This window comes from Bufo gargarizans, chromosome 1 (genome assembly GCF_014858855.1).
Source record: "Bufo gargarizans isolate SCDJY-AF-19 chromosome 1, ASM1485885v1, whole genome shotgun sequence".
Taxonomy (NCBI): Eukaryota; Metazoa; Chordata; class Amphibia; order Anura; family Bufonidae; genus Bufo; species Bufo gargarizans.
Window position 1 is genome coordinate 37,376,832 of NC_058080.1, and position 25,657 is coordinate 37,402,488.

General features: G+C 50.8%; 1 protein-coding gene across 1 annotated transcript; it reads right to left on the minus strand.

Annotated features, from left to right (window-relative positions):
* Nucleotides 1-1,065: 1,065 nt before the first annotated feature.
* C1H20orf27 (chromosome 1 C20orf27 homolog) lies at nucleotides 1,066-24,493 on the minus strand. The gene is made up of 6 exons (XM_044294876.1): nucleotides 24,376-24,493; nucleotides 13,547-13,628; nucleotides 11,803-11,942; nucleotides 9,944-10,082; nucleotides 2,043-2,165; nucleotides 1,066-1,505 (listed from the first exon to the last, which is right to left on the minus strand). The coding sequence occupies exons 2-6, from the start codon at nucleotides 13,563-13,565 to the stop codon at nucleotides 1,405-1,407; spliced, it is 522 nt and encodes a 173-aa protein (XP_044150811.1). The 5' UTR covers nucleotides 13,566-13,628; nucleotides 24,376-24,493; the 3' UTR covers nucleotides 1,066-1,404.
* Between the last annotated feature and the right edge of the window lie 1,164 nt (nucleotides 24,494-25,657).

Here is a 25,657-nt window from a genome sequence, read left to right on the forward strand (position 1 = left end):
AGGTTGGGAACAGGCTGGCGGCATATGATATCCTGCACAGTGTGTGCTCCGGCTGCCGGACTCTAAGGGTGGGGCTGAAGACTCTAGTCAGACTAGATCGGAACATCAGGTGATGTGAAACTACAACTCCCAGCATGCATACCTGCTCAGCTGACCTTGCTGTGAATCTGACATGGGACTATATCTATACCAGACTGAAGTTATCAGCGCGGGGTCCCGGGGGGGTGGGGTCCTTTCTCCACCTACTTCTGTTTTTAGACCTGTAATAGGCGGTGTCCATGACGTAGTCCATGTCTGCTGCCTGTCGATGGCTGACAGGTTTATTATTAGATTGTTTCCAGCTGCTGATAATGGAGGTAAATACGGAGCCGGGCGGGGATGACGCATGGAGCCAGAGCATTCCTGGAACAATCACTCCCATCTCTCCATTGCCCGCTACAGAAAACTCATCTCCATACAGAAGGAGCGGCGGTAATGTGAGCTGCGTGTTCCCATCCGCAGGTTAGACGGTGGAGCCTCCGCTGTGATGGGAGAACAGGTCGCTAATAAAATAATGGCGACAACTCGTTCATTTTGGACTAGAGACGAGTGAATCAGTTCGTACAAATCAATTTTGTTCAAAAATAAGCTTCGTAGAGCGACGAGGGGGGGGGGGGGGGGCAGCTCCTGCTCGACAGACTGGCCCTGGCCTTTTGGCGCTGTGCTGTTACTCGGAGCAGAGCAGGTACACTTCAAGATGTGGCCCGACGTAAGCAGCGCATGGACAGTCGTGCAGGAGGTCCGGTGCTGGCAATCGAGGGGGCGGTCTGTTGAGCAGCAGCAGGGGCTCCCCCTCGCTGCTCAACGAGGCCCATTTCTGAACAAATTCAATTCGTACAAGTCTATGTGCTCGTCTACTTCTGCTATCCTTCCTGGTGTGGATCCACATCACCATCTTACCGGGCCGGTTATCTGCGCTCTGAGGCGGATGGCGAAGTGGATTCTGAAATAAGTACATTGCAGCGGAGCCCACGGTCTACATTTTCATAATTTTACAGGGCAAGGATTAAGAATGTCAGGTGGAAATCACATAAAAATAAATCATTTTATTTTTTTGATGTATCACCACATGCCGGTCCAGCCCCCGACTCACGTCCTCGTACCTGAGGGACTGGCGGCAGCTATCAATGCACAGCAGGAGGAGACGGCGGCTCTCTGGGAGCTGGCTATATAAGAGGTACTGACGAAGGTAAAGACACAATGACACAAAGCCACGGGGGATTCAGGGGCTCCATCCGCCATGTACCCTCCGCCGAGCAGAGGGCACCAGCCCCTCCTCCGAGACTCTCCCCAAGCCCTACAATCTTCATGGCTATAGGTTTGAGCGGCACAAAGAGGGCGACTGTTCATAATCCACCAGCGACGTCAGTCAAAGCCGTGCCAGTCGCTCTGCTCAGAGTCGTACTCCGGCTCGGCCCCGATGCACCGCACTCCATCCAGCAGCATCGGGGTGCCGTGATGGCGGTCTGCAATGAGAGGACACATGATGGGTGAACACAAGGGCCTCCAGTCAAGACACATCCACCCGAATAATCAGCAAGCAGCAGCCCTCCTGATGGTATAGCACTACAACTACCAGCATGCAGTTTGCTACAATGGGGGCCCCCCTTTTGTCATCCTCCCCCACCCCCAGCTCTATAATCTACAGTCTGTAATAGAAATGTGACAGCTCCCCATGAAGAAGCTACAGAGTGCTCCCAGTCTGACCGACTCCTATCTGAAGGTCATCTCAAGGGGAATCACACGATGGCCGATACAAGCGTCGGCCCAAAGGGCACCGCAGCCGTGTGTTAATGATGTGCCCTCACTGAGCCCCGGGGTACCACCACATGCAGATTAGTCGCCGGGGAAATCCGGGCGCAGGTCAATTTACACTGCAGATTATTTGCTAAAATGTCATCTACTTTGCCTGTCTGCAGTGTAGTCGCCCTGTGTGAACACACCCCTAGACTGATAACAGAACACGGTAGCCTCATGCATGCCAGCGAGCAGCACCCTCTTACCCAGGACCCGCGCCTGGACCACCACTTTGACGAGAGTCTTATGGTTGGTCTCACTGGCCAGCATCATCTCTTCCTTTAAGACGCCTTCTTTATGAGCCGTGTATTCACATTTAATGCAGTGTCCTGCGGAGAAAGAACAGAATCATGAATGGCGTGGATCGGAGGGATGAGACAAGGGTGAGGGGTAACCTGGGTGTAGTCATAAAGGGTGAGCATCGTTCACGTCCAATCCGCTAGCTTTTGGGCTGTGTTCACACGTGACGTTTTTTAAGCCATTGTCAGGACAGCATTGTAGAGAGTATAGGAAGAGCCGTCCTCCTCCTCCTCCATTTCTAGTTTCATACACTGCGTCAAAAAGGCAAGTGTGAAGGCGTCCTTACCGGTCACACTCCTCATTCAGAAGACTCGGCAGGGTCAGTCCAGATAAGACTGGGGTATGTTCACACACAGAATGAGACACGTGCACGCCTGGGTAAATAAACGCAGTAAAATCTGCAACCGAATGGAAAACTGCAACAAAACCGCACATCGACCACTATGTGTGAATACACCCAAAACTAGCACAGAAATGAGACTGAAAGGAGGAAAAAAAAATCTGCTAATTCCACAAGTTATTGTATGAAAGTCATTTCCTGAGCTGCTCGAGGGAGCCTAAAATCTGAAGAAATGAAGATCTCTGGCGTCTACATAGTCTGCAGAGGTAGAAACCTTTCCGAGGGCAGCCGAGATGGAGATCTACAATCTTTATCCAGCGGATACCATGTATATTGGGCACCCAGCGTCAGGTAGGCGCCTACGAGTCTGCCCTGGGTGGCGGGCTGTCAGAGCGCTGCTCCTTTAAAGCAGCAGATATCTTGGTATTTTCGGCGTTCGGGAAATCAGCCTCATTCATGTGCTGATAACGCAATCTGCAGCCCTTCTCCGAGAACAAGAGGGAACACAGCGCGCCCGTCTACAGAGGATGGCGGATCCACAGGGAGAGGACCAAAATAACTAGCGAGCGGCAGAGGAGGCGGTATACAAGCAGAGGGGGCACAGGGGAGTCCGTAAACAAGCAGAGGGGGAACCACAGAAGTATATATTACTATAGGGGGGACAGCAGGGGAGGCGGTATAAGATGGGCTCCATGAGAAGAAAACTTATTAAAATGTTAACAAGTGAAGAAAGGTAAACCATTTTTGATCATGTTTTAGTTTTTTATTCTCCCTATTCCCACCCCCCTAAAAAATGATAAACGTTAATAAAAATGACATCTTGTCCCAATACGGCCCTAAAAACACAGTAACAAATGCAAATCCTCCTGCAGGTCCTAATGTTAAGGGTTAAGTCTGTGACTGCCGCCCCCCCTCCGCTCTATAGGTATTGTATGTCGGCTCGCTGCCCTCCCTCATTAGTCATCCAGATGCATCTGCTGAGGAAGCCCCTGGGAACAGACGCTCCTCACTAATTAAATCTCTTAATTGGCAACAGCGAGGATGGCCCAGAATCAACAGACAAGTCTCATTCCATAAAGTTCCTGCGCGCGGCTTCTCGTGCCGAAAAACTGCAGCGTAATCCAGGACTGGCACCGTGTAGGACACAGGACAAAGCTCATGTACGCTTCGCCTTTGACTTCCCTGCGGATTGAAGTCCACGACATGTCAATTATTTCAGATTTATGGTGCAGATTTTGTCCTTTTCAATGGAAGACAAGTTCTGCGGAAAACCAGATTTGATGCAGAAGCAGCACGTGCAGATTTCGAAACGCACAAGGAAATTAGTAAGCAATTTCTGCAAGTCTACGTGCAATCCACAACATGTGCAGGTGGCCTAAGGGCCCCCAGACCTTGTGTTCTTGGGACTGTGGGGGTCCCAGCGCCTGCACAGCATAATATACATCTCTCTATCTATATATTCTGGATTACTCGTTAAGGAGCCATCACTTCTTACAGATCTTAAAGCAAAAATAAAAAATAAAAGCCTAAAACCACACGGTCCAGCACATGACAACGCAGCTGATGTCCGCCTCGTCTCCAGCCACAGAGCGCCGCTCACATATTCAATTACCTGCCCATTTAGCAGCTAGCCTCCATTCTCCTAATGAGGTTTTCAGCCTCAGACCAGGTATCCATACTAATCACTGCTCATTATGGAGACCATCAGATCGGCAGCCTTCTCCAGCACACAGCTTTCCAGTGGAGCCAGTGTCCACCCTGCGGTATGGCGGAGGCGGCACATACAGGCTTCTGTGGCGCCAGATTCATCCATGTTCCAGGACATGCTGCATTAGGGTTCATGCACAAGAACGTGTGCGGCCAATGTCCGTATTACGGCCTGCCTTCAGCAAGATACAGAGCAGTGCGGAAGCACTATGTAATGCCTCCGTAGGATTTCAGTTCGTACCTCCGCACCACAAAAAAAAAATTTGCGGTGTGGACTGAATCTTGTGGATCGCGTCTGCATTCACAAACAGTGGTCACACAGCTGGTGCCCGTGCTTTTCAGACCGCAGCACAGGGCGCACACGTTTGCGTGCCTAAGCCCTTATAGAAATATTCCTTCCTAGACTAAGATCTACACACAACCAACATTGTGGTCCCCTGATCTAGAGACTCCAGACATGTAGGTGAAGACCTTGCTCCATCAGTGCCATTTACGCCAGTCAGTCAGTTCGGGTCAGGAGAGCAGTGGAGCAGAGGTGGGGGGGGGTCGACACCCGGACTGCGATTCCTCGAACAATCAGCCAGTCCGGTTTCCTGGTACAGTTTAGGAAGTAAAAAAAAAAATTTTTTTAAAAATCAGCAGAGGATCATAAAGGGGAGAACATACGAAGGACACTTCTCTTTTGTGAATAAAGCCCTGGCTTTGGCTTCCAAAACTCCATCAGGAATGGCCGTACACCAAGGGATCTATCCCATGGACAGTGTAAGGTGGGAGGTGTTGTCCCCGTACACTACGCCAAGGTTTTGAGGCGAAAAAAAATTAAACAAAAAAAATCTCTAGAACTTAAGATTGTCAACAGACCTACCTGTCCGTCAAGGCTCCACACTCCCCCTGGTCCCACAAGCCCACGTCCTTCAAACCACACATCCAGGCCCTTTCTATCCTTCTGCCTACAGACCAAAAATTATATCTTCTCTTCCCATAATCTCCTCCGGGATTTCTCCCGTGCTTCCCCATACTCTGGGATTCTCTACCCCAGAAGATCAGACTCATCTACAGTGGAAACCATCAGGAGGAACCTGAAAACCTACCTCTTCAGACAATCCTACAACCTACAGTGAGCCTGCTGCCTCTATACCACCATATGACCAGTTTCTACCCAAGTCTTCCCCATCCCTTGTAGAGGGTAAGACCCCCTCTTCTTCTGTAACAGTTTTTAAGATGTGGATTGTACTTGTTTTTGGGTTATGTATACACCTTTTCATATGTACAGCATCCTGGAATGAATGGTGGTTTATAGTGAATGTACAACTAGGTTTAAGCGAATCGGGTTCGAACTGCTCTCCAAACCAGTTTAGAATATGCGCTCTGGGCCGCAGTAAAATGTATGGGCCCCGCTGAGGCCTTGTTCTTTTCGCCACAAGTTCCTGTGACCTCAAAGTTCTGCGCATACACTACCGTTTCAAATGCCAAAGCCAAACTTGGGTGTGTGCCTCATTAACGAAGCAGAGGTCGGCTTTGGAATTTGAAACCATAATGTAGGCGAAGAACCGATCTGTAAGCTCACAGGAACGAGACTAAGCAAGTCTCTTGTGGCTCAGCTGGGCCCATACATTACTGCGGTACGAAGCGCACATTCTAAACAAAGTCTCCAAAGAAATCTGGTTGGATACAGCAGTCCGAACCAGATTCGCTCAAGCCTAGTTCCAACCTATATATTTCTATGTCGTAATATTCTCCACTCAGACATGTCTGCCCGTGGAGCTGCAGGTTCAGAGCTCAGGGGGCGTTCCCCATGAAGCAGCTCCCTGGTCTCCTCTCATGGTTATAACCTATATTTCTATGCCGTAACCTCCTCCTCAACATGTCTGCCTGTGGAGCTGCAGGTTCAGAGCTCAGGGGGCGTCCCCATGAAGCAGCTCCCTGGTCTCCTCTCATGGTTATAACCTATATTTCTATGCAGTAACCTCCTCCTCCTCTCAGACATGTCTGCCTGTGGAGCTGCGGGTTCAGAGCTCAGGCAGTGTTCCCTGGTCTCCTCTCATGGTTATAACCTATATTTCTATGCAGTAACCTCCTCCTCCTCCTCTCCGACATGTCTGCCCGTGGAGCCGCAAGTTCAGATCTCGGGGGGCGTTCCCTATGAAGCAGCTCCCTGGTCTCCTCTCATGGTTATAACCTATATTTTTTATGCAGTAACCTCCTCCTCCCCGACATGTCTGCCTGTGGAGCTGCGGGTTCAGAGCTCAGGCGGTGTTCCCTGTGAAGCAGCTCCCTGGTCTCCTCTCATGGTTATAACCTATATTTCTATGCAGTAACCCTTCTCTCAGACATGTCTGCCTGTGGAGCTGCAGGTTCAGAGCTCAGGCGGTGTTCCCTGTGAAGCAGCTCCCTATATTTCTATGCAGTAACCTCCTCCTCTCCGACAGGTTCAGAGCTCAGGCGGTGTTCCATGTGAAGCAGCTCCCTGGTCTCTCATGGTTATAACCTATATTTCTATGCGGTAACCCTTCTCTCTGACATGTCTGCCTATGGAGCTGCGGGTTCAGAGCTCAGGCGGTGTTCCCTGTGAAGCAGCTCCCTGGTCTCCTCTCATGGTTATAACCTATATTTCTATGCAGTAACCTCCTCCTCTCCGACATGTCTGCCCGTGGAGCCGCAGGTTCAGATCTCGGGGGGCGTTCCCTATGAAGCAGCTCCCTGGTCTCCTCTCATGGTTATAACCAATATTTTTTATGCAGTAACCTCCTCCTCTCCAACATGTCTGCCTGTGGAGCTGCGGGTTCAGAGCTCAGGCGGTGTTCCCTGTGAAGCAGCTCCCTGGTCTCCTCTCATGGTTATAACCTATATTTCTATGCAGTAACCTCCTCCTCTCCAACATGTCTGCCTGTGGAGCTGCAGGTTCAGATCTCAGGGGGTGTTCCCTATGAAGCAGCTCCCTGGTCTCCTCTCATGGTTATAACCTATATTTCTATGCAGTAACCCTTCTCTCAGACATGTCTGCCTGTGGTGCTGCAGGTTCAGAGCTCAGGGGGCGTTCCCTGTGAAGCAGCTCCCTGGTGTCTCATGGTTATAAACCTATATTTCTATGCAGTAACCTCCTCCTCTCCAACATGTCTGCCTGTGGAGCTGCAGGTTGAGAGCTCAGGCGGTGTTCCCTATGAAGCAGCTCCCTGGTCTCCTCTCATGGTTATAACCTATATTTCTATGCAGTAACCTCCTCCTCCTCCTCTCAGACATGTCTGCCTGTGGAGCTGCAGGTTGAGAGCTCAGGCGGTGTTCCCTGTGAAGCAGCTCCCTGGTCTCTCATGGTTATAACCTATATTTCTATGCAGTAACCCTTCTCTCTGACGTGTCTGCCTGTGGAGCTGCGGGTTCAGAGCTCAGGGGGTGTTCCCTGTGAGCAGCGTCCTACGCCTTCACGCATTGCTCCAGCTTCTATTTGTGTCTGCTCTCACAAGGCAGAAGCTGTATATGTGACCACCACCGACCAGCTGTGGTCACATGGGCCTGCGCACAGTATAATGTGCAACTATGGAGACACTAAGATCTGCTTAGGCGCTGCAGACATTAAACGGGGGAAGTCATTGATCAAGATAACAGTCAGTAGCTTGTAGTTTGGGTACAAATAAGTACATCTCACTGACACCCCCCACCACCATCCTCTGCAATGTTAGCCTGCATCAGAGCCCTCGCCGTAGGCTGTACAGGAGAAGTCCTCTATAATCCGCAGGTCTGAACAGTGAGCAGCCAGGAAGGGAGCCTCCAGTATGTTCCTCCGCACCAATACACAGTATGTTTACTTCCCGAGCACTAATGGTTTTATAATGCGGGAGGCGGCGGAGACGGCTCGTATTAATCATCCGGATATTCAGCAATTACCTGTTTACTCATTAAAGACAAGTGGCTTCCGCACGGCTCCCACAATCTGCAGAGCAAAGACCGATAAATTGTGTACAGTGCAGGCGGGACATTATAACCCCCGGGGCCCAATGCATCAGGATTAATCCATGTCCTCCAGAGCTGCGCTCGATGGCTCAGGAGATTAAACAAGATCTGGACCACAGCAGCCATTTGATGGCCACTTACAGTCACTTAAAGGGGTTCTCTGGTAATTTAGAAAATACTTAAATATTACTTTATAATAAATATATTTCCAAATACCTTTCATTAGTTATAATAGCTCCTTGTGTCAGGAGCAATCAGGGGAAACAAAATGGCCGCTGTCCTATTAGTACACACAAAACCTGTCCTAATCACACAGGAGGACAAGTTACTTCACAACACTGAGGTAAAGAGCTGCCTCATCCTTCTGTCTACTCGTCAGGGATTATGATCGTGAACACTGATAAGAACTTTAGTTCAGAGGAGACATGAAGTACAGACAGGACGAACTGTGGTGATGGAGACTGCAAACGAGCTGCTGCTCATTACCCTCACCCTCCTCTCTGCACTTCATGAGTCATTTCCATTCCCACAGAGCAGAGAGGATGAGGCAGCTCTTTAGCTCAGTGTTGTGAAGTAACTTATCCTCATCTGTGATTAGGACGGGTTGGGTGTGTACTAATAGGACGGTGGCCATTTTATTTCTCCTAGTGATTGCTCCATAGACAAAACGAGACATTATAACTAATAGAAAGTATTTGGGAATATATTTATTATAAAGTAACATTTAAGTATTTTAATTTTCTCAATCCCCAGAGAATCCCTTTAAGCAATATTTGCACTTTTCCTTCAATACACCATCACGCCATAGGTTCAACTCTGGCTTCCTCCAGCAGCAACAGCAAGGCTTAAAGGGGATGTCTGGTGGGCTAAAACTTTGGAAAGGGCGTAAAATTAAAAAGGGGATGTGACAGATCCGGACACTGCTGGTATAGCTCTACAATATGACACCAATGTCTGATAGGAAGAGGTCGCAGCTTTGGGACCTGCAAACCGAAGCAGAGCCCACCGCGCATGCGCAGGAAGCTCTCCATTCGCTTCTATAGGAGTGCTGGAAATTATCGGAACTCTCCTAGAAGTGATTGGAGCGTGGCCGGCGTTTGCGTGGTGGGCACTCCTTCACTTTGGGGGCCCAATTCTGTAAATGGGAGCAGGTGGCAGAGAAAGGACCTGCACCTGACAGTGGTGGTATGACACCAATGTCTGAGAGGAGACAACCCATTGGCAGCCTCAATGCCACCCCCGAACGATTACTGGGTCCTTGCAGATATCCAGAGGTGATGCACCGGCGAGTGGCCGAGAAAGCATTTCCTGCGCGGCAAGACTGAACCAGAAAATGGAGACCTGCTAAGCATGGAAGGCGGTGCAGGGGTGCGAGTAATGGACCAGACACGGTATCATGGACAGGCGCTGTTTATATCACAGCAAATAATGCCCGTTCATGGCGACTGAAGAGGAATCCATTACAGCCAGTGTGCGGCAGAGCATCATTCACAATAGCACATGCTTCAGAGCTGCAATCTCTCAGAATGCCCTTCCAGCATCTACACTGAGCTCGTCCCGGTGATCAGTCTGGGAAGGGTCATCCCTGACCCAGATGCTGTGCAGATAATTGGCAGGTCTTACATCACCCTACTCACAGCTGAAGACTTGTTACAGTGCATCAGTATAAGTAATGGGCTATAAACCCACAGCTTGCTGTTAGAAGCTCCATCATGCTGCATAGGAGGCTCACACGATTAAAGGAGATTTGGGTCAGGGGGTCTACAGTGGAGCACATGGTAAGTGCCGCTCATAGCCGGACGGTGGACTTACCTTCAGGCACGGCCGTGATGTTAGTCACTCTGAGGTTCAGGTTCGGAAAAGGAACGGCACAAATATTCCTCCCAAGTCGCTGCAGCGCAGGTAGCGTGAAAGAGATCTCATACTTGTGTAGGATCTTCAGAAAGCCGACCTGACAGAGGAAGAGAGACAGGACATGAGGGAAGCTCCGACCCCCCAAAAGGTCCTGGGTACAGGGAGCTGCCCCTAGAGCCTCAGCGACCATAGGGAGGATCAGCAGGTGGACGCAGAGCGCTAACCCGCCTGCCCGGGGCCCGCTCCCAGTTCGCACGCCAGACCACCCAGTGGTGCTTAACGGTTTGTGAACCCTTAAGAATTTTCTAGATTTCTGCATAAATTTGACCTAAAACTACAAAGCCCTTAAAAGATAAAGAACCAAAATCAAAACGAGTCCAAAATATCAGAGGCGGTCACTTAGTGATTGAGGAAAATGCCCTGAGGTCTAAAGGAAGGCGTCCGGACAAATGTCCGCGAGCCGAACATATGGCAGAGTCACAGTCCGGACCTCCAACCAATAGAAAAGACACGGAGGGACGTTCACGGAGGAAACAGCCAACATACCAGAGCAGAGGCGGTTTTATAGGGAGGAACAGGCTAAAACTCCTCCACGCCATTGTGCAGGACTAATCAACAACCACCGGAAACAAGGAGGTCAAGCCCCGCACCGACAGCAAGGGTTCACATACTATCGGATCATTTTCCTCAATAAATGACCAAATCTTATATTTTTGACTCCTTTGATTCTTTATCTACTTTTAGGAAAATATGATGCAGCATTAGGGCAAATTTAAGCAGAAATGTGAAGGGTTCACAGACTTTCCAGCACCACTGAACTCACTGCAACCTCCGCACAACAGAATAGAAAGAATCCCCCTTTAAAGGGTCGCACCACGAAAAATATTCTACATTTTTAAAACCAGCCTCTGGATCTGAACACTTTTGTAATTAAAAGTTTAGCATAGCCGCTGAGTTATTTTATAAAATGCATCTGTATAGCGCCACCTGCTGTTTGTTTTTTTCCTCATTCCCCTGTCCGCCTCACTGAGGTGGTCGCACCTGCCCAGTTTAAATCTTTAAATGCTTCTGTTAGAAGCTCTGGCATTTACAGGGAAAGATCTACAGCAGAAGGGACACGTCCCCCGCGCTGCACGGCTGAACATAATGTAGCAGAACAATTAGAGCAATGAATGGGGGGGCTCTGGATCCATAGAAGATGCAGGGCTGGTTCTCTGTTACAGATGGTCATGTGCTATATGATGTCTGATTTTTTTACATCAATCATGTCGTAATGATGTCTGATCACAGCTCACTGAATTATCCAAAAACAGGCGTGCCCCGAGCGCCCGGCGGGCAAATAGTGTTGCGTTTCAAGCGTCGGTTATTCCACCCGATAGTGGGCACAGAGCCGGAGGCAGAATACAGGATGCAGGACCGCCGTACACTGGGTTCTGCTATGCCGCAATCACCTCATACGATGAGATAATTAGATCATAACACTACAGGCAGAGAGGTCGTCATCCTGAGACCGCCGTCCACAGGAGACAAGGGGCAGACAGCACCGACAAGCCGCACGTCCCCGCAGAGACCACACCGTCCCCACGTCACAGGCAGAGAGGCCGTCGGCCCAAGACCGCCGTCCACAGGAGACAAGGGGCAGACAGCACCGACAAGCTGCACGTCCCCGCAGACACCACACCGTCCCCACGTCACAGGCCGAGGGATGACATATACGCACGATGGGGAGAGGAACATCATGACATAGAAAGTCTCACACACCAAGAGGCACACAGAGGGTTAACAGCTTGCCAAAGCTCCCTCCCTACGGCTCGTACCTTCACCAAGTAATGGCCATCTTCTTCCTGAGAGACCATCACCACTGAGTCATGCAGCTTCTCTTCAAAGTGCACATGACCGGGAGCGCCCTCCTCAGACAAGCCCGCAAAGCGCACGCCCGACACCTTCTGCTTTACACCTAAAGAGGGAAAGAAAGAAGGATTAACCCTATGCAGTCCAAATCCCAAAGTGCTGCAACACAGCCAGAAAATACCCGCTATATCATATCCTCACATAGGAGCAGTATTATAGTAGTAGTTATATTCTTGTACATAGGAGCAGTATTATAGTAGTTATATTCTTGTACATAGGAGCAGTATTATAGTAGTTATATTCTTGTACATAGGAGCAGTATTATAGTAGTTATATTCTTGTACATAGGAGGCAGTATTATAGTAGTTATATTCTTGTACATAGGAGGCAGTATTATAGTAGTTATATTCTTGCACATAGGAGCAGTATTATAGTAGTAATATTCTTGTATATAGGGGCAGTATTATAGCAGTTATATTCTTGTACATAGAAGGCAGTATTATAGCAGTTATATTCTTGTACATAGGAGCAGTTTTATAGTAGTTATATTCCTGTACATAGGAGCAGTATTATAGTAGTTATATTCTTGTACATAGGAGCAGTATTATAGTAGTTATATTCTTGCACATAGGAGCAGTATTATAGTAGTAATATTCTTGTATATAGGGGCAGTATTATAGCAGTTATATTCTTGTACATAGAAGGCAGTATTATAGTAGTTATATTCTTGTACATAGGAGCAGTATTATAGTAGTTATATTCTTGTACATAGAAGGCAGTATTATAGTAGTTATATTCTTGTACATAGAAGGCAGTATTATAGTAGTTATATTCTTGCACATAGGAGCAGTATTATAGTAGTTACATTCTTGTACATAGGAGCAGTATTATAGTAGTTACATTCTTGTACATAGGAGCAGTATTATAGTAGTTATATTCCTGTACATAGGAGCAGTATTATAGTAGTTATATTCCTGTACATAGGAGCAGTATTATAGTAGTTATATTCTTGTACATATGAGCAGTATTATAGTAGTTATATTCTTGTACATAGGGGGCAGTATTATAGTAGTTATATTCCTGTACATAGGGGGCAGTATTACAGCATTCCCACTGGTGAATGTCAGCTTGTTGGGAGAACGACCAATGCACTGGATGTGACGAGCAGAAATGTGCACAGACCAGTTGTCCTATCCTGTCCCCGCTGTTCGTACAGTACATTACTTGGCGGTATGGAGTTCAGGGCGATGAGTAACATACCACCCTGAGGCATGACGGTGTAGACGATTAGTACTGTACACAAGGATTCCTGAACAGCACGGGCTCTAATTAACTTTGGAGCCGCGCTTTTCAGTAATATGGCCGCCAGCAGTCTGAGCCGTGACACAATGAGCAGGGGGTCACTGATCGGATTGCCTTCTGGGGGTTTGTCCGTTCACACATGACAGCGGCTGCTGAATGAGGTTACTGAGTGACCCCACTGATGGAGATCACACACCAAGCCCATATGAACGAGGTCAATACAGCGCAGAGCACCAGGGCACATGTCTGATCATATGTAATTAATGTGAAGCAGTTTCTGCTAATTACACAAGTCTCTGCCCAGGGTGAGTAATTAGTGCGGTAGTAATGGGGGTGGCATCATGGGGTCAACTGACTGATATTTACAATAGGTGGGTCTATAATATAAGGGGTAGGGCGAGCACTTACCTTTCTTAGCTGCAGCCATCTATCGTACCAGCAACAACCTTCCCGTCAGAAATCAGAGTCCATCCTTGACAAGCGCCGGTACCTGTCCAACACAGAGCACACTGTCAGCAGAGACGTACACAGAGGACATGTGTCACCTATGGGGTACGACTATCAACATTTCTCAGACCATGTCTATGTCCCGGTTAGCACCCCAATTATTCCAGGGTGGCAGGTGACTTATTTCTAGGAGTAATCCACGCACGCAGGCCAGGAGCCGGAGGGGAGGATACACACACACACACACACACACACACACACACACCACCCCCCCCCCCCCCCCCCAAGAGAAGTGCGGGGTTGGGGGTGACATCTGCGCAAACAAGGACCCGGGCGATCCGCGCGCACACACCAGGAGCCGGGAGGGGACATCTGTGCACACGCACCAGGAGCCGGTTGGGTGGGGGGGGCAACCGCACACACCAGAAGCAGGGTGGGACAGCATGTCCTGCCTTTCACTGTATCTGTAATTCAACAGGGAGACTTGAGCTCTGGACTACTGTGGGGGTCAAAGTATCACGCATGATGAAACTCAACATGACCAATTTTTCTTCACCCCAAAAACACATGAGATAGCAATCTCTACCAAAGCCTCCAGGTCCGTGACTGCGTATATACAGTAAGTTTGGCCGACCAAGCGATGAGACAGCCGAATGTCAAGACTCCTCAAGTCAGAGTCTGCTGGGGATCAAAGTGAGAAGACAAGTGGTTCTCACAGATTGTCTGTTCAGACACATAGGCTAAACATTCCAAAAAGGGGTTTTTCCAGGATTCTGGAGCTCCCAAAGCAAGTGGTTCTCCACAGGGGGGGGGGGGGGGGGGGGGGAGAAAAAAAAAAAAAAAAACCACACACACACTACCTGCAACTCCCTTCAGGTCAGGGTACACACGTTGACATGTGCCGCCTCATCAGTGATGTGTCCCCAAGCGGGACATGACCCTGGACTGACATACCGCTTTGGGACATGTCACCGATGAGGCGGCACATGTCCTGCTGATGCCAGTTATCGACTGCAGCAGAGCATATGAGCCTGCCCAGAAATAAACAGACCAGGGATCAGAAGATACCCGAATGGAGTCAGGAAGACGGAAAAGGCAGAGAGTAGGTGAAGAGGATTTCTTCATTAGATACTACACACACAGATAAGGGGGAGCCAAACAACTTAAACGTGTTAGAACCAGTTAAAGCAGGGACCACCCAGAATGAGGTCTCGAAGGATTTCTTCAATTAACGGATCACTGTTAGGCTATGCAGACCGGCTTCTCGAGGAGAAGAATCCACTAAATGGTTGATATAAGATCATCATGGGTTGGAGGTCTTATCACTCCCAAACTACAACCTATGTCTTCTGCTGAACCCCTATATACACTGCACCCCTTTGATCTAGACAATGAGGAGAACTCAAGGAGTTACGGACACTGTACACAGCCGGCATCTCCTTGGGAGTGCAAGGAAATATGTCAAAAGGGTTTCTTCCATTCCAGGAGCTTAGACGCCTCGGAGCTCAATAATCCCCCTATTTAAATACTCAATTATCTCAAGCGACATGACGGGCTCAGAAGGAGCTCCGCACGGCTTTTCTACCATTGTTGCACTAAGACATGCAAATTGTAGGACAATCCGTTGAAATCACATTAAAGCTGCTCTGGATGCAGATGAAGGTTCCTCACGGAGACTGAGTCAGGAGCAAGTGTTCATTCCAGACTTGGAGATCTCCAGTCTATAGCAAACACATCTAGAACATTCTATGTTCTCGAAACGTATGGACATGGCGTGACCGGTGGCCATCGATGCTTTATACAACCATCTGAGGAGATCACACCCAGCATATAATAGTCATAAGATCAGAGACTTATTTTACCTCCAATTACATTGTCCCCTCAGTCTTCACAGCAAACGCTACGTGACAAGACAGTACCGACTGGGTGTAAGATCACGCTTTCGCACTGCCAGAGGCAAGGTAGTCACATCAGAGAGAGAGCTGTGACTCCTCATCACCTGCATCCCAAACCTTGCACAAGCCAGACTGGAGAGGACATAGAAAGGTCCAGGGGTAGGAGATGTTCACACCTCTCCACTTCTCATTATCTGCAAGTCAGTCTAAGATAGAGGGAGCCAGAAGGTGCAAAGACCATCGAACCTTCCACCTTCTGTCTACTGGGACACAAATACTACATAACAGATGAAACAATGAATGTCCGGCAAAAAAAAAAAAAATGCCTAAAGGAAGAGGTAAAGAAGGTGTGGAAGAAACCGCATAGCATAGTCCATTTGGCTGGTTCCAGGAGATGGGAAGACCCCTTTAAGGAGGACGCGTGGTCCATAAACATACTCTGAAAGGAGGGATTACAAAGGATCTCAAGAATGACCGTTCAAAGCCTTCCAGATAAGAGTAAATGGTTGCCATAGTTCTCCTTGTGATGGGCAGTTTTTGGTTGGGCACCAAATCCTCAGAGCTCTTCTAATGTTACAGCCGGGTGGTTGAGGAATCAGACATACTGCAGAAATGTTCTTAAGGCAGCAATGCAGGCACAAGACGTACTTTCATGCTCAGCAAAACATGTAGATTGCGACAGACAATTCCCACTTCTGCATGGTTAGAACAATCCAGCAATATGGAGGTCAGCTACCCAGGAGGCCACAGGATAAAAGCCTTCAACCTGGACACAGTCCTGGACCGTGGCACACGAGCCACACCTGTCCTTGTGGTCGTGGCAACCAGGAACGTACCGAGATCTACCTGGGATGCCCTACTCTAAAGCGGTCAGAGTTGTGCTGTAACCGCGTCGTGGAGGGACGCCTGAAAGAGGGCAAAAGACATACCGGTAGGCAGGAGTACTTTATTACAACGTGATTACAAACCAGACTCCGAAAGCTATTGACATCTCAGTTTCGGGGTGAGGTATGTAACGGCTAAAACACGTGGAGCGCCAACGCCCTAATTTCTGAATGACATGCGCTGGCACCTGATTCTTGGAAGCCGCGGACGCAGCACCTATGCGGAACGAATGTCCCGAGATCGCGGTGGCGTCGCCGCCCAAGCTGGCCACCAGGGAGCGTACGTGGGACACGAACTGATGGGTGGTGAGTGACGCCACCCCAAAGGGCAATAATGGACTATCTGGCCCGGACCCTGACAAGGCTGATAGTAGTTGACAGAACTGTGACAGGGCACCATTGATGAGACGCGGGAAATAAGACACCGGTACTGGGGGCCCCACCTGTGAGGTTTTGGACGTCCTCAGCAGCAGCACGTAACCTTCGGCGTTTTGGACCAGCTGGTCGACTGTGAGAAACCTGCTGCTGCCAGGAGAACAAGTGAACTCCCCAGGCCTCAAGAAGCCATAAAGCTAGATAGATGGCGGATTTGAGCACCAGGTTGGGTAGAACCCCAAAAGGATTCCTATCCAGAACGTCATAAAGTCTACGAAAAGGAGCCCTGTGACAGCCTGCCTACGTACTTGGCCCTGGGGCCCGCATTTGCTCAAACCCTTGAGTGCGGCTTTGACAGCATGCATGGAGAACACCGATGTCCGTTCGGGATGACTGATGGAGAAGAAATGTTGCACTCCCGACAGGTATGATCTCACGGTGTTATGAGAGAGTTTTAGTTCTGAGTGGCAGTAGCCAATGAACGCCAGGATGTATTCTACAAAACTAGATTCCTCCTGAGGACATTCCCCCTGAAACTTGCAAAACGCCTTCCACCCGGTGGTATATGCCCTGGTGGTGTTGGGGGAAAGGGACTTGGAAATCAAGGCGTGGGCCGTCTCTAGGTGACTAGTCACGCTAGGATTAAGGATTCGTGAGGAGGGACGGTAGCGCCCACTACATCTGCCTCTGGCATGACCTGTAAGAAAAGGGAGAAATTAGCCCTTGATAAGGCATCGGCAGCCACGTTTTGTGAACCTGGCACATGCGCGCTATGGACATGGAAGTGGTGATGTAGGGAGAGTAGTACTAGTCGTCTCAAGACACACATAAAATGGGATGATCTAGACGACCCACTGTTTTCAATGTCTACCACTGCTGCATTGTCAGACACAAACAGAACAGACTGATTTACCCAACGATTGCCCCATATGTAGGCAGCTACCACAATGGGGTACAGTTCGAACAGTACAGAGGAGTGGAGGAAACCTGGGATCTGTCTCACCTCGGCAGGCCATTCGCCCGCGACCCAGTGGGTGCCAAAAATAGCGGCCAACCTGAACTTGCGGCCGCATCTGAAAATACTACAGGAGAATTACACGACAACTCGGGACTGAACAAGGACACCCCATTCCATTGACAAAGAAATTGATCCCACATGTGGAGATCAGCTAAGGCCTGACTATCCAGACACACTGGGCTGTCCTGCTCCGGGCCGTGACCAGGAGCGCCAACAGGCGGGATATGAACACCCTGCCCTGCGGAATGATGCGCATGGCAAAATTTAACATGCCCAGTAGTGACTGCAAATCGGCCTTAGTGACCACGGTCGTGACTGCAAACCTGTGGATAACTTCTCTGATCCTCATCAATTTGTCCGAAGGTAACCTGGCTAACATGTCTTGTGAGTCTGGTTCAATGCCCAGAAAGGTGATAACTGTGGACGGGCCCTCAACTTTCTTGGCAGATCTGAGCCCTACCTAGCTGAACAATGGGCCGACCTAGCTTGTCCACGGAGCTGGGGGGGTCTGAAAACATCGAGTGGTACAGCTGTAGAGCTGGACGGGTACGATGAGGTACTGGCGGCTGACTAGTGACACCACTCTACCGAGTGGAAGATGGACTGACAGGCGGAACAGGAGGGAGCTTTCAGGCCAGCAAAGTGCCTGCAGAACAGTTCTGTGTCTAAGTTGGACCAATCTGTCACATGTTGGAACTGGGAAAGCGCAGCTGCTGCTTTGGCCAAAACGAACAATGATAGTCGTAAAACGAATTTCCTCCATACTTGTAACCCAACTCTGTAACCCGAAAGAGGTACAGATCGAGTTCCTCCCTCCTGTCCGGCCTGGCAGAACATATAACATCCCTAAAAGGCTGAACGCCATGACAAATTCCGGGATGGTTAGCTTGCGGTTAAGCCTGTGGTCACGGCCTCTCAGCACCACCGAGACTTCCCCGCAAGCTATGACTTTGTTGTCAGACAAGTCTCTGGAGGCTATCAGCAATGAAGCGAGGTTAACATCCCTACCCTCAAGGATGTCTTTCCTGATGCTGATTGGCCACGAAATGAGATGGAGCCACGTTGGGGATGGCCTGGACAGAACGGGTATCCCCTACGGCAGAGGTGGCAACGACCGGGACCTCAGGGGCAGAAATCGGAACGACCGGGACGTGAGACTCGATTAATTCCAACCTAGCCTGTATCGAGGTGACCGCCGAAGTCAGACTGTTCAACATGACGTGCAACTGCGCGAGTGACGTCTGCACCGTGGCCATAGGGGGATCGTCACTACTGGGCACTAAAGAGTCTTTCCACAGTCGATACAACTCTGCCTTCCTGGCGGAAGCCGGGAAAGGGACGCCCTTCTTCGTTAGCTCCGACATGAGCTTGGGAATGGTCCATGCACGTAGGGACGGAATACTGCCCCCCTCAGACATTCCTGCTGCGTTTTCGTCCACGGACGCCTCGATGATGTCTGATGCGTGTGACATCACAGCTGTGGAAACAGTAACATAAGTGACCGGCTAAACTGGACGACCACCAGTATCCGTGAAACTGCACGCAAAGCAAGGAAAGGTGTACTGCCCCCGTGTAGCTATGCACACTGACACAAAAGGAACCGTGAGGGAGTGGCCAGGAACCGCCACCCGGAAATACAACACGGGGGAAATGATCTACTTACCTACTCAGAAATCTACACTGACCACCACAGAAAGTTCGTGAAACAGCACAACCTGGACGTGAGACAATGCGTGAGACACATAACCCACTGATGGGCACTTCCTTTCCCCTCCCCCACGTGAACCCCTACTACCTTACCGATAAGCCACAATTACGTAATGAGATCAAGACAACTTGGACCCTGGAAGCAAACAATGAAGGTGTCAACTGTGGATCGTGCCTGCCATACGGAACCGTGCAGGTAAAACATGGAATGATTGGACATGAGCTGTAAGTTGCAGGTGACCGGTAGAAGGGGTTAGTCACTGGCTAAGATGTACCCCCCACGACCGTTCCAGCGTTGTCACGGATCCCTGCCTATCTAGGTGGCACGGCGGCCCGTGCCAGACTTTAGTGAAAACGCAGAGCATGGCCAATGCGCCCCCCGCATTCCACCACGATAACCGCGTGGGGAGCGCGGAGCTCCCTGGCACCGTGGCCCGAATGGGGGGACCCTCTAGCGCACTGGCCCCTGCCCCACGCCAACACAGAACGGGAGCCACGTGGAGGGCTGCGCGGCTCCCTGGCAGAGCGCCCAGTGCGGGGGGTGCCCTCCGTCGCTCAGGGCCTACCCACCTGCCGGCTGAGCACTTCTACCGCGTGGGGAGTAGCGTAGCCCTCTGGCCTAAACCGGTGCGGGGGGGCCCCTGAATCAACGTGGGCCCCGCCACATCGGTCAAATGAATGTTGCCGCGTGGGGGGTCACGCCGCTCCCTGGCAGGGTGCCCAGTGCAGGGGTGCCCCCCTTGCTCGAGGGGCCGACCCGCCGCCGGCTGGGCACACCCACCACTTGGGGAAACGGCGCAGCCCCCTGGCATCTAGGAGCCGGGACAGGGGGGAGGCCTCATGTGACCCAGCCCCCCCCCCCTTATCCGGATAACTGTGGCCCCGTGGCGCCGCACTCGCTCCCTGGCAGGGCGCTCAGTGCGGGGGCGCCCCCCCTCATCTGGGGGCCGACCCACCGCCGGCTGAGCCCGCCCACCACGTGGGGAGGTAGTGCGACGCTGGCCAGATCGGAGGGGTAGGGGGGGGGGCCCCTGCTCCATCGAGTGTCCCGCCCCCCGCTGGTGAAGTGGAACGTGGTGGACCTGTAAGCGGGGAAGGAGGGGAGCGCCGCCACCGTCGTGGCTCCGCCCCCCCGCCGGAGGAGGGCAGTGTTAGGGAACCCTGTGTGGACGGGAGGAGGGGAGCTCGTCATCGTCGTGGCTCCGCCCCCCCGCCGGAGGAGGGCAGTGAACCCTGTGTGGACGGGAGGAGGGGAGCACGTCACCGTCGTGGCTCCGCCCCCCGCCGAGGCTCCGCCCCCCCGCCGGAGGAAGGCACTGTTCGGGAGCCCAGTGTGGAGGGGAGGAGGGGAGCTCGTCACCGTCGTGGCTCCGCCCCCCCCGCCGTGGCTCCGCCCCCCCGCCGGAGGAGGGCAGTGTTCGGGATCCCTGTGTGGACGGGGGGAGGAGGGGGGCGCAGATACCGCCGCGGCTCCGCCGCCGCCCCCCTTCCCCCTGAATGACGGCCAGACATGGTGCATGAGGGAGCCTGGCCTCCGTGCGGTCCGCCCCCAGCCTGGAGGAAAAGAAGCGATGCGGTCCGGAGCATAGCCCCACTCACCTAGGGGCCAGCCGACCGGACTCCACTCACCTGCCTGCTAAAGACAAAGATGCCATGTACGAGCGCACGCTTCCTGCAAAACTCTGCACGTCGTACGATTTGTGGGAGGGCACTGGCCGTTGAAGTAGGCAACCAAGCCCCTCCCACAAATACAGGCCAATGAATCGGCCTTACACTTGTCTTCACCTCACTCAGAAACCAGTAGATCGAGATTTACTGGTAGATCCAGAGTAGATGACAACTTGTCTTCCATGGTCAGTCCTGTGAAGACTTCTTGACCCGAGCAGAAGACAAAATGACTACTTGACAAGCTCGGACTCTGTCACCCGATCGATGGGTCCCAATCTGTTTGGCACAAAAACTAAATCTGATCACGACCGAAAATAGTCCAACCTGTACACTCTGAATTTTCACAAATCTGTCTCATAGTCTGTCTTTCGCGATACATAAAAAGGGCAAGCGATCAGTGGTTGTAATCAGTCGTTGGGGGGTGACCAATCTCATGTGTATGGCGGCTTTTGGCCAACCATTAGGACTCACTCGGGGCCTTCTTCAGGTCTGCTGTCAAACCGAGGAGCTTTGGCTCACATTGGTGGTTCTCAATTCCTTTGCAAGAGCAGAATGAAGATAACTGCCATGCTGTCACACGATGGCCACCAACAGCGCTCGACTAAGCCCCCTACAATAACGTGGTCCACAGGTTTTATATCATGAGGTCTGTCATAATACAGGATTGCTGATGGAGGTTTCCAACACTGATAAAAGCCTAGCCAAACGTGCCCTGTGCTTCAAATATGTCAGCTCTGCACCCATAAGCAAAACATTTCACAAGTGCAGCCTGTGACCTAAACATGGCATCTTCTCGTCTGTGTGCAGACACATGGTAGATCTCAGCAACCTCATGTCTATCTACATCAGGAGCAGAAAAACCTTCTGGGGCTTATCAGCAGCAATCACAGAGGCTGATGGAAAGATTTATCTGATGAAGGCAGCAGCTTCCCGAGGAATAATCCTGCACCGCTGTGACCCCACATCTAAGAGGGTCAGTAAGTCTCAGAGCAGACGTCGCCTGAGCAGTCCCGACCACCGCATTCGGCTGCCGCTGTGACCTGCTGAGGTATTCCTAGCATGGTGAGCAAACCACACCTCGATCAGTAGCCCAGTGACATTGCAGATTCCCACCTCAACACGAGACCCTCACAGCAGAAAACCGCAACCATGCCAAAGACACGAGACCGCGATCTGTAGGACATGAGCTCAGGAGACTGATGACTGCTCCAGATCTCCAGGGCAACTTTCCTCAATAGACATGATGCTGACATTTCTCTGAGTCTGTAAACCCTACTGACTAAAACAAATCTACCGCGTGTGAATATACTTCCTCTTGTACATAGGAGGCAGTATTATAGTAGTTCTATTCTTGCACATAGGAGGCAGTATTATAGTAGTTCTATTCTTGCACATAGGAGGCAGTATTATAGTAGTTATATTCTTGTACATAGGAGGCAGTATTATAGTAGTTATATTCCTGTACATAGGAGGCAGTATTATAGTAGTTATATTCCTGTACATAGGAGGCAGTATTATAGTAGTTATATTCTTGTACATAGGAGCAGTATTATAGTAGTTATATTCTTGTACATAGGAGGCAGTATTATTGTAGATATATTCTTGTACATAGGAGGCAGTATTATAGTAGTTATATTCTTGTACATAGGAGGCAGTATTATAGTAGTTATATTCTTGTACATAGGAGGCAGTATTATAGTAGTTATATTCTTGTACATAGGAGGCAGTATTATTGTAGATATATTCTTGTACATAGGAGGCAGTATTATAGTAGTTATATTCTTGTACATAGAATCAGTATTATAGTAGTTATATTCTTGTACATAGGAGGCTGTATTATAGTAGTTATATTCTTGTAAATTACAGGCAGTATTATTGCAGTTACTTTATATGGGGGAGCAGTATTATCTTGCAGCAGGATACTATTCTCTCACATTCTATGTTATTTAGAACCACTCTTGACACACGTCTAAGGGCTCGGCTACACGGTAATCTTAGTCAGGTGTCACATCAAGTATTGCAGCGTAGTTTCTATGGCTGCCTGCTATACTGTGATACTCGGGAACGACACCTGTCACATGACCACCATTTAGTCCAATCAGATCTCTACGCTAGGTGGTCATCAGATGATAGAAGATAAATGGTAAATAGAAGGTAAATGACGTTGGTCAGATATGTGCTGTACATGGAGAGGGGGTCGGACTGGCATGTACGCCCACCATACCGCAACGTCCTGCAGAGTACGTCCTAGATATAAACCCCCCATATAACACACCTGTGTCCTTCGCACTATATCAGGGATCAGCTACACAGTGATTTTGGGTGCACCATGTGGCGCACGCCCAAGTGTCGCACTGCAGCCATAGACATCACTGGGGCGCACTCATTTCTACGGCTGGATGTGGGCGGCGCGCTGCGACCCCGTCACCTCTATGGCTGCTACACTACGATCTCTACCGCACCCAAAAATCACCAGGTAGCCACATTTTTACACCCCGATATTAGACAGCGACCCCACCCCTGATAATAACTCCTCAGGACCAGGACTCAGACGTAGTATTACTGCCCTGCATATTACACCCTCACACAGGACCCACCCCATATAGTAACCCCCCCTATTATACACCCCATGTAGTACCGCCGGGAGCCCCTATTATACACCCCATGTAGTACCGCCGGGGGCCCCTATTATACACCCCATGTAGTACCGCCGGGGGCCCCTATTATACACCCCATGTAGTACCGCCGGGGGCCCCTATTATACACCCCATGTAGTACCGCCGGGGGCCCCTATTATACACCCCATGTAGTACCGCCGGGGGCCCCTATTATACACCCCATATAGTACCGCCGGGGGCCCCTATTATACACCCCATATAGTACCGCCGGGGGCCCCTATTATACACCCCATATAGTACCGCCGGGGGCCCCTATTATACACCCCATATAGTACCGCCGGTGGTCCCCATTATACACCCCATATAGTACCGCCGGGGGCCCCTATTATACACCCCATATAGTACCGCCGGGGGCCCCTATTATACACCCCATATACTACCCCCGGGGGCCCCTCCTCCTCACTATGTGGATGATAAAGTTCCTCCACAGAAAACACATTACACTAGTGATAAGCATAGGAGGCTCCGGGGCGCACACACCACTGCAGCCGCCGCTTCCCGCTCTCAGCCCGGAAACAAGGAGCCCCCAGGGGCAGTGACGGGGCGGCTGCCGCCATGTTCTCACCTGTGACAGGGGGTAAATAAGGACCAGACGACCCCAGCAGCGCAGCTCTCCCCTCCTCACCGCCCGTCTCCAGTCCCGGGCACAGACTGAACCTGTGCTGCTCCCTCTCCATAGTGACACCGCCTCCCAAACTCCGCCCACCACGTCCTCATTGGCCGCCGCGAATGCGCGGCATCTCATTCACTTCATCAAGCGTCATTGGTCCGGATAAGCCACGCCTTCTTCATAATTCAGCCCGATAGATTGGCGAGTGACGTCATGTCCGCCATTCAATGGTAGCAGGTGGTTGGCAGAAAGCTCTGGACCAGTCTGCCTGTGGCTGACAGCAGCCCTGAGTCTGGGGTGTAATACTGCAGGCTGTGGTATACTGGGGTCTGGAATATAATGGGCTCTGCCTGTGGCCTAGTGTGGCTGACAGCAGCCCTGAGTCTGGGGTGTAATACTGCAGGCTGTAGTATACTGGGGTCTGGAATATAATGGGCTCTGCCTGTGGCCTAGTGTGGCTGACAGCAGCCCTGAGTCTGGGGTGTAATACTGCAGGCTGTGGTATACTGGGGTCTGGAATATAATGGGCTCTGCCTGTGGCCTGTGACAGCAGCCCTGAGTCTGGGGTGTAATACTGCAGGCTGTGGTATACTGGGGTCTGGAATATAATGGGCTCTGCCTGTGGCCTGTGACAGCAGCCCTGAGTCTGGGGTGTAATACTGCAGGCTGTGGTATACTGGGGTCTGGTATATAATGGGCTCTGCCTGTGGCCTGTGACAGCAGCCCTGAGTCTGGGGTGTAATACTGCAGGCTGTGGTATACTGGGGTCTGGAATATAATGGGCTCTGCCTGTGGCCTAGTGTGGCTGACAGCAGCCCTGAGTCTGGGGTGTAATACTGCAGGCTGTGGTATACTGGGGTCTGGAATATAATGGGCTCTGCCTGTGGCCTGTGACAGCAGCCCTGAGTCTGGGGTGTAATACTGCAGGCTGTGGTATACTGGGGTCTGGAATATAATGGGCTCTGCCTGTGGCCTGTGACAGCAGCCCTGAGTCTGGGGTGTAATACTGCAGGCTGTGGTATACTGGGGTCTGGTATATAATGGGCTCTGCCTGTGGCCTGTGACAGCAGCCCTGAGTCTGGGGTGTAATACTGCAGGCTGTGGTATACTGGGGTCTGGAATATAATGGGCTCTGCCTGTGGCCTAGTGTGGCTGACAGCAGCCCTGAGTCTGGGGTGTAATACTGCAGGCTGTGGTATACTGGGGTCTGGTATATAATGGGCTCTGCCTGTGGCCT

Coding starts and splice junctions, on each gene's coding strand:
- C1H20orf27 (XM_044294876.1), bottom strand. Junction 10,083..11,802: donor ATGGCCATTACTTGGTGAAG/GTACGAGCCGTA, acceptor TTCCTCTGTCAG/GTCGGCTTTCTGAAGATCCT. Junction 2,166..9,943: donor CATCACGGCCGTGCCTGAAG/GTAAGTCCACCG, acceptor CTTTCTCCGCAG/GACACTGCATTAAATGTGAA.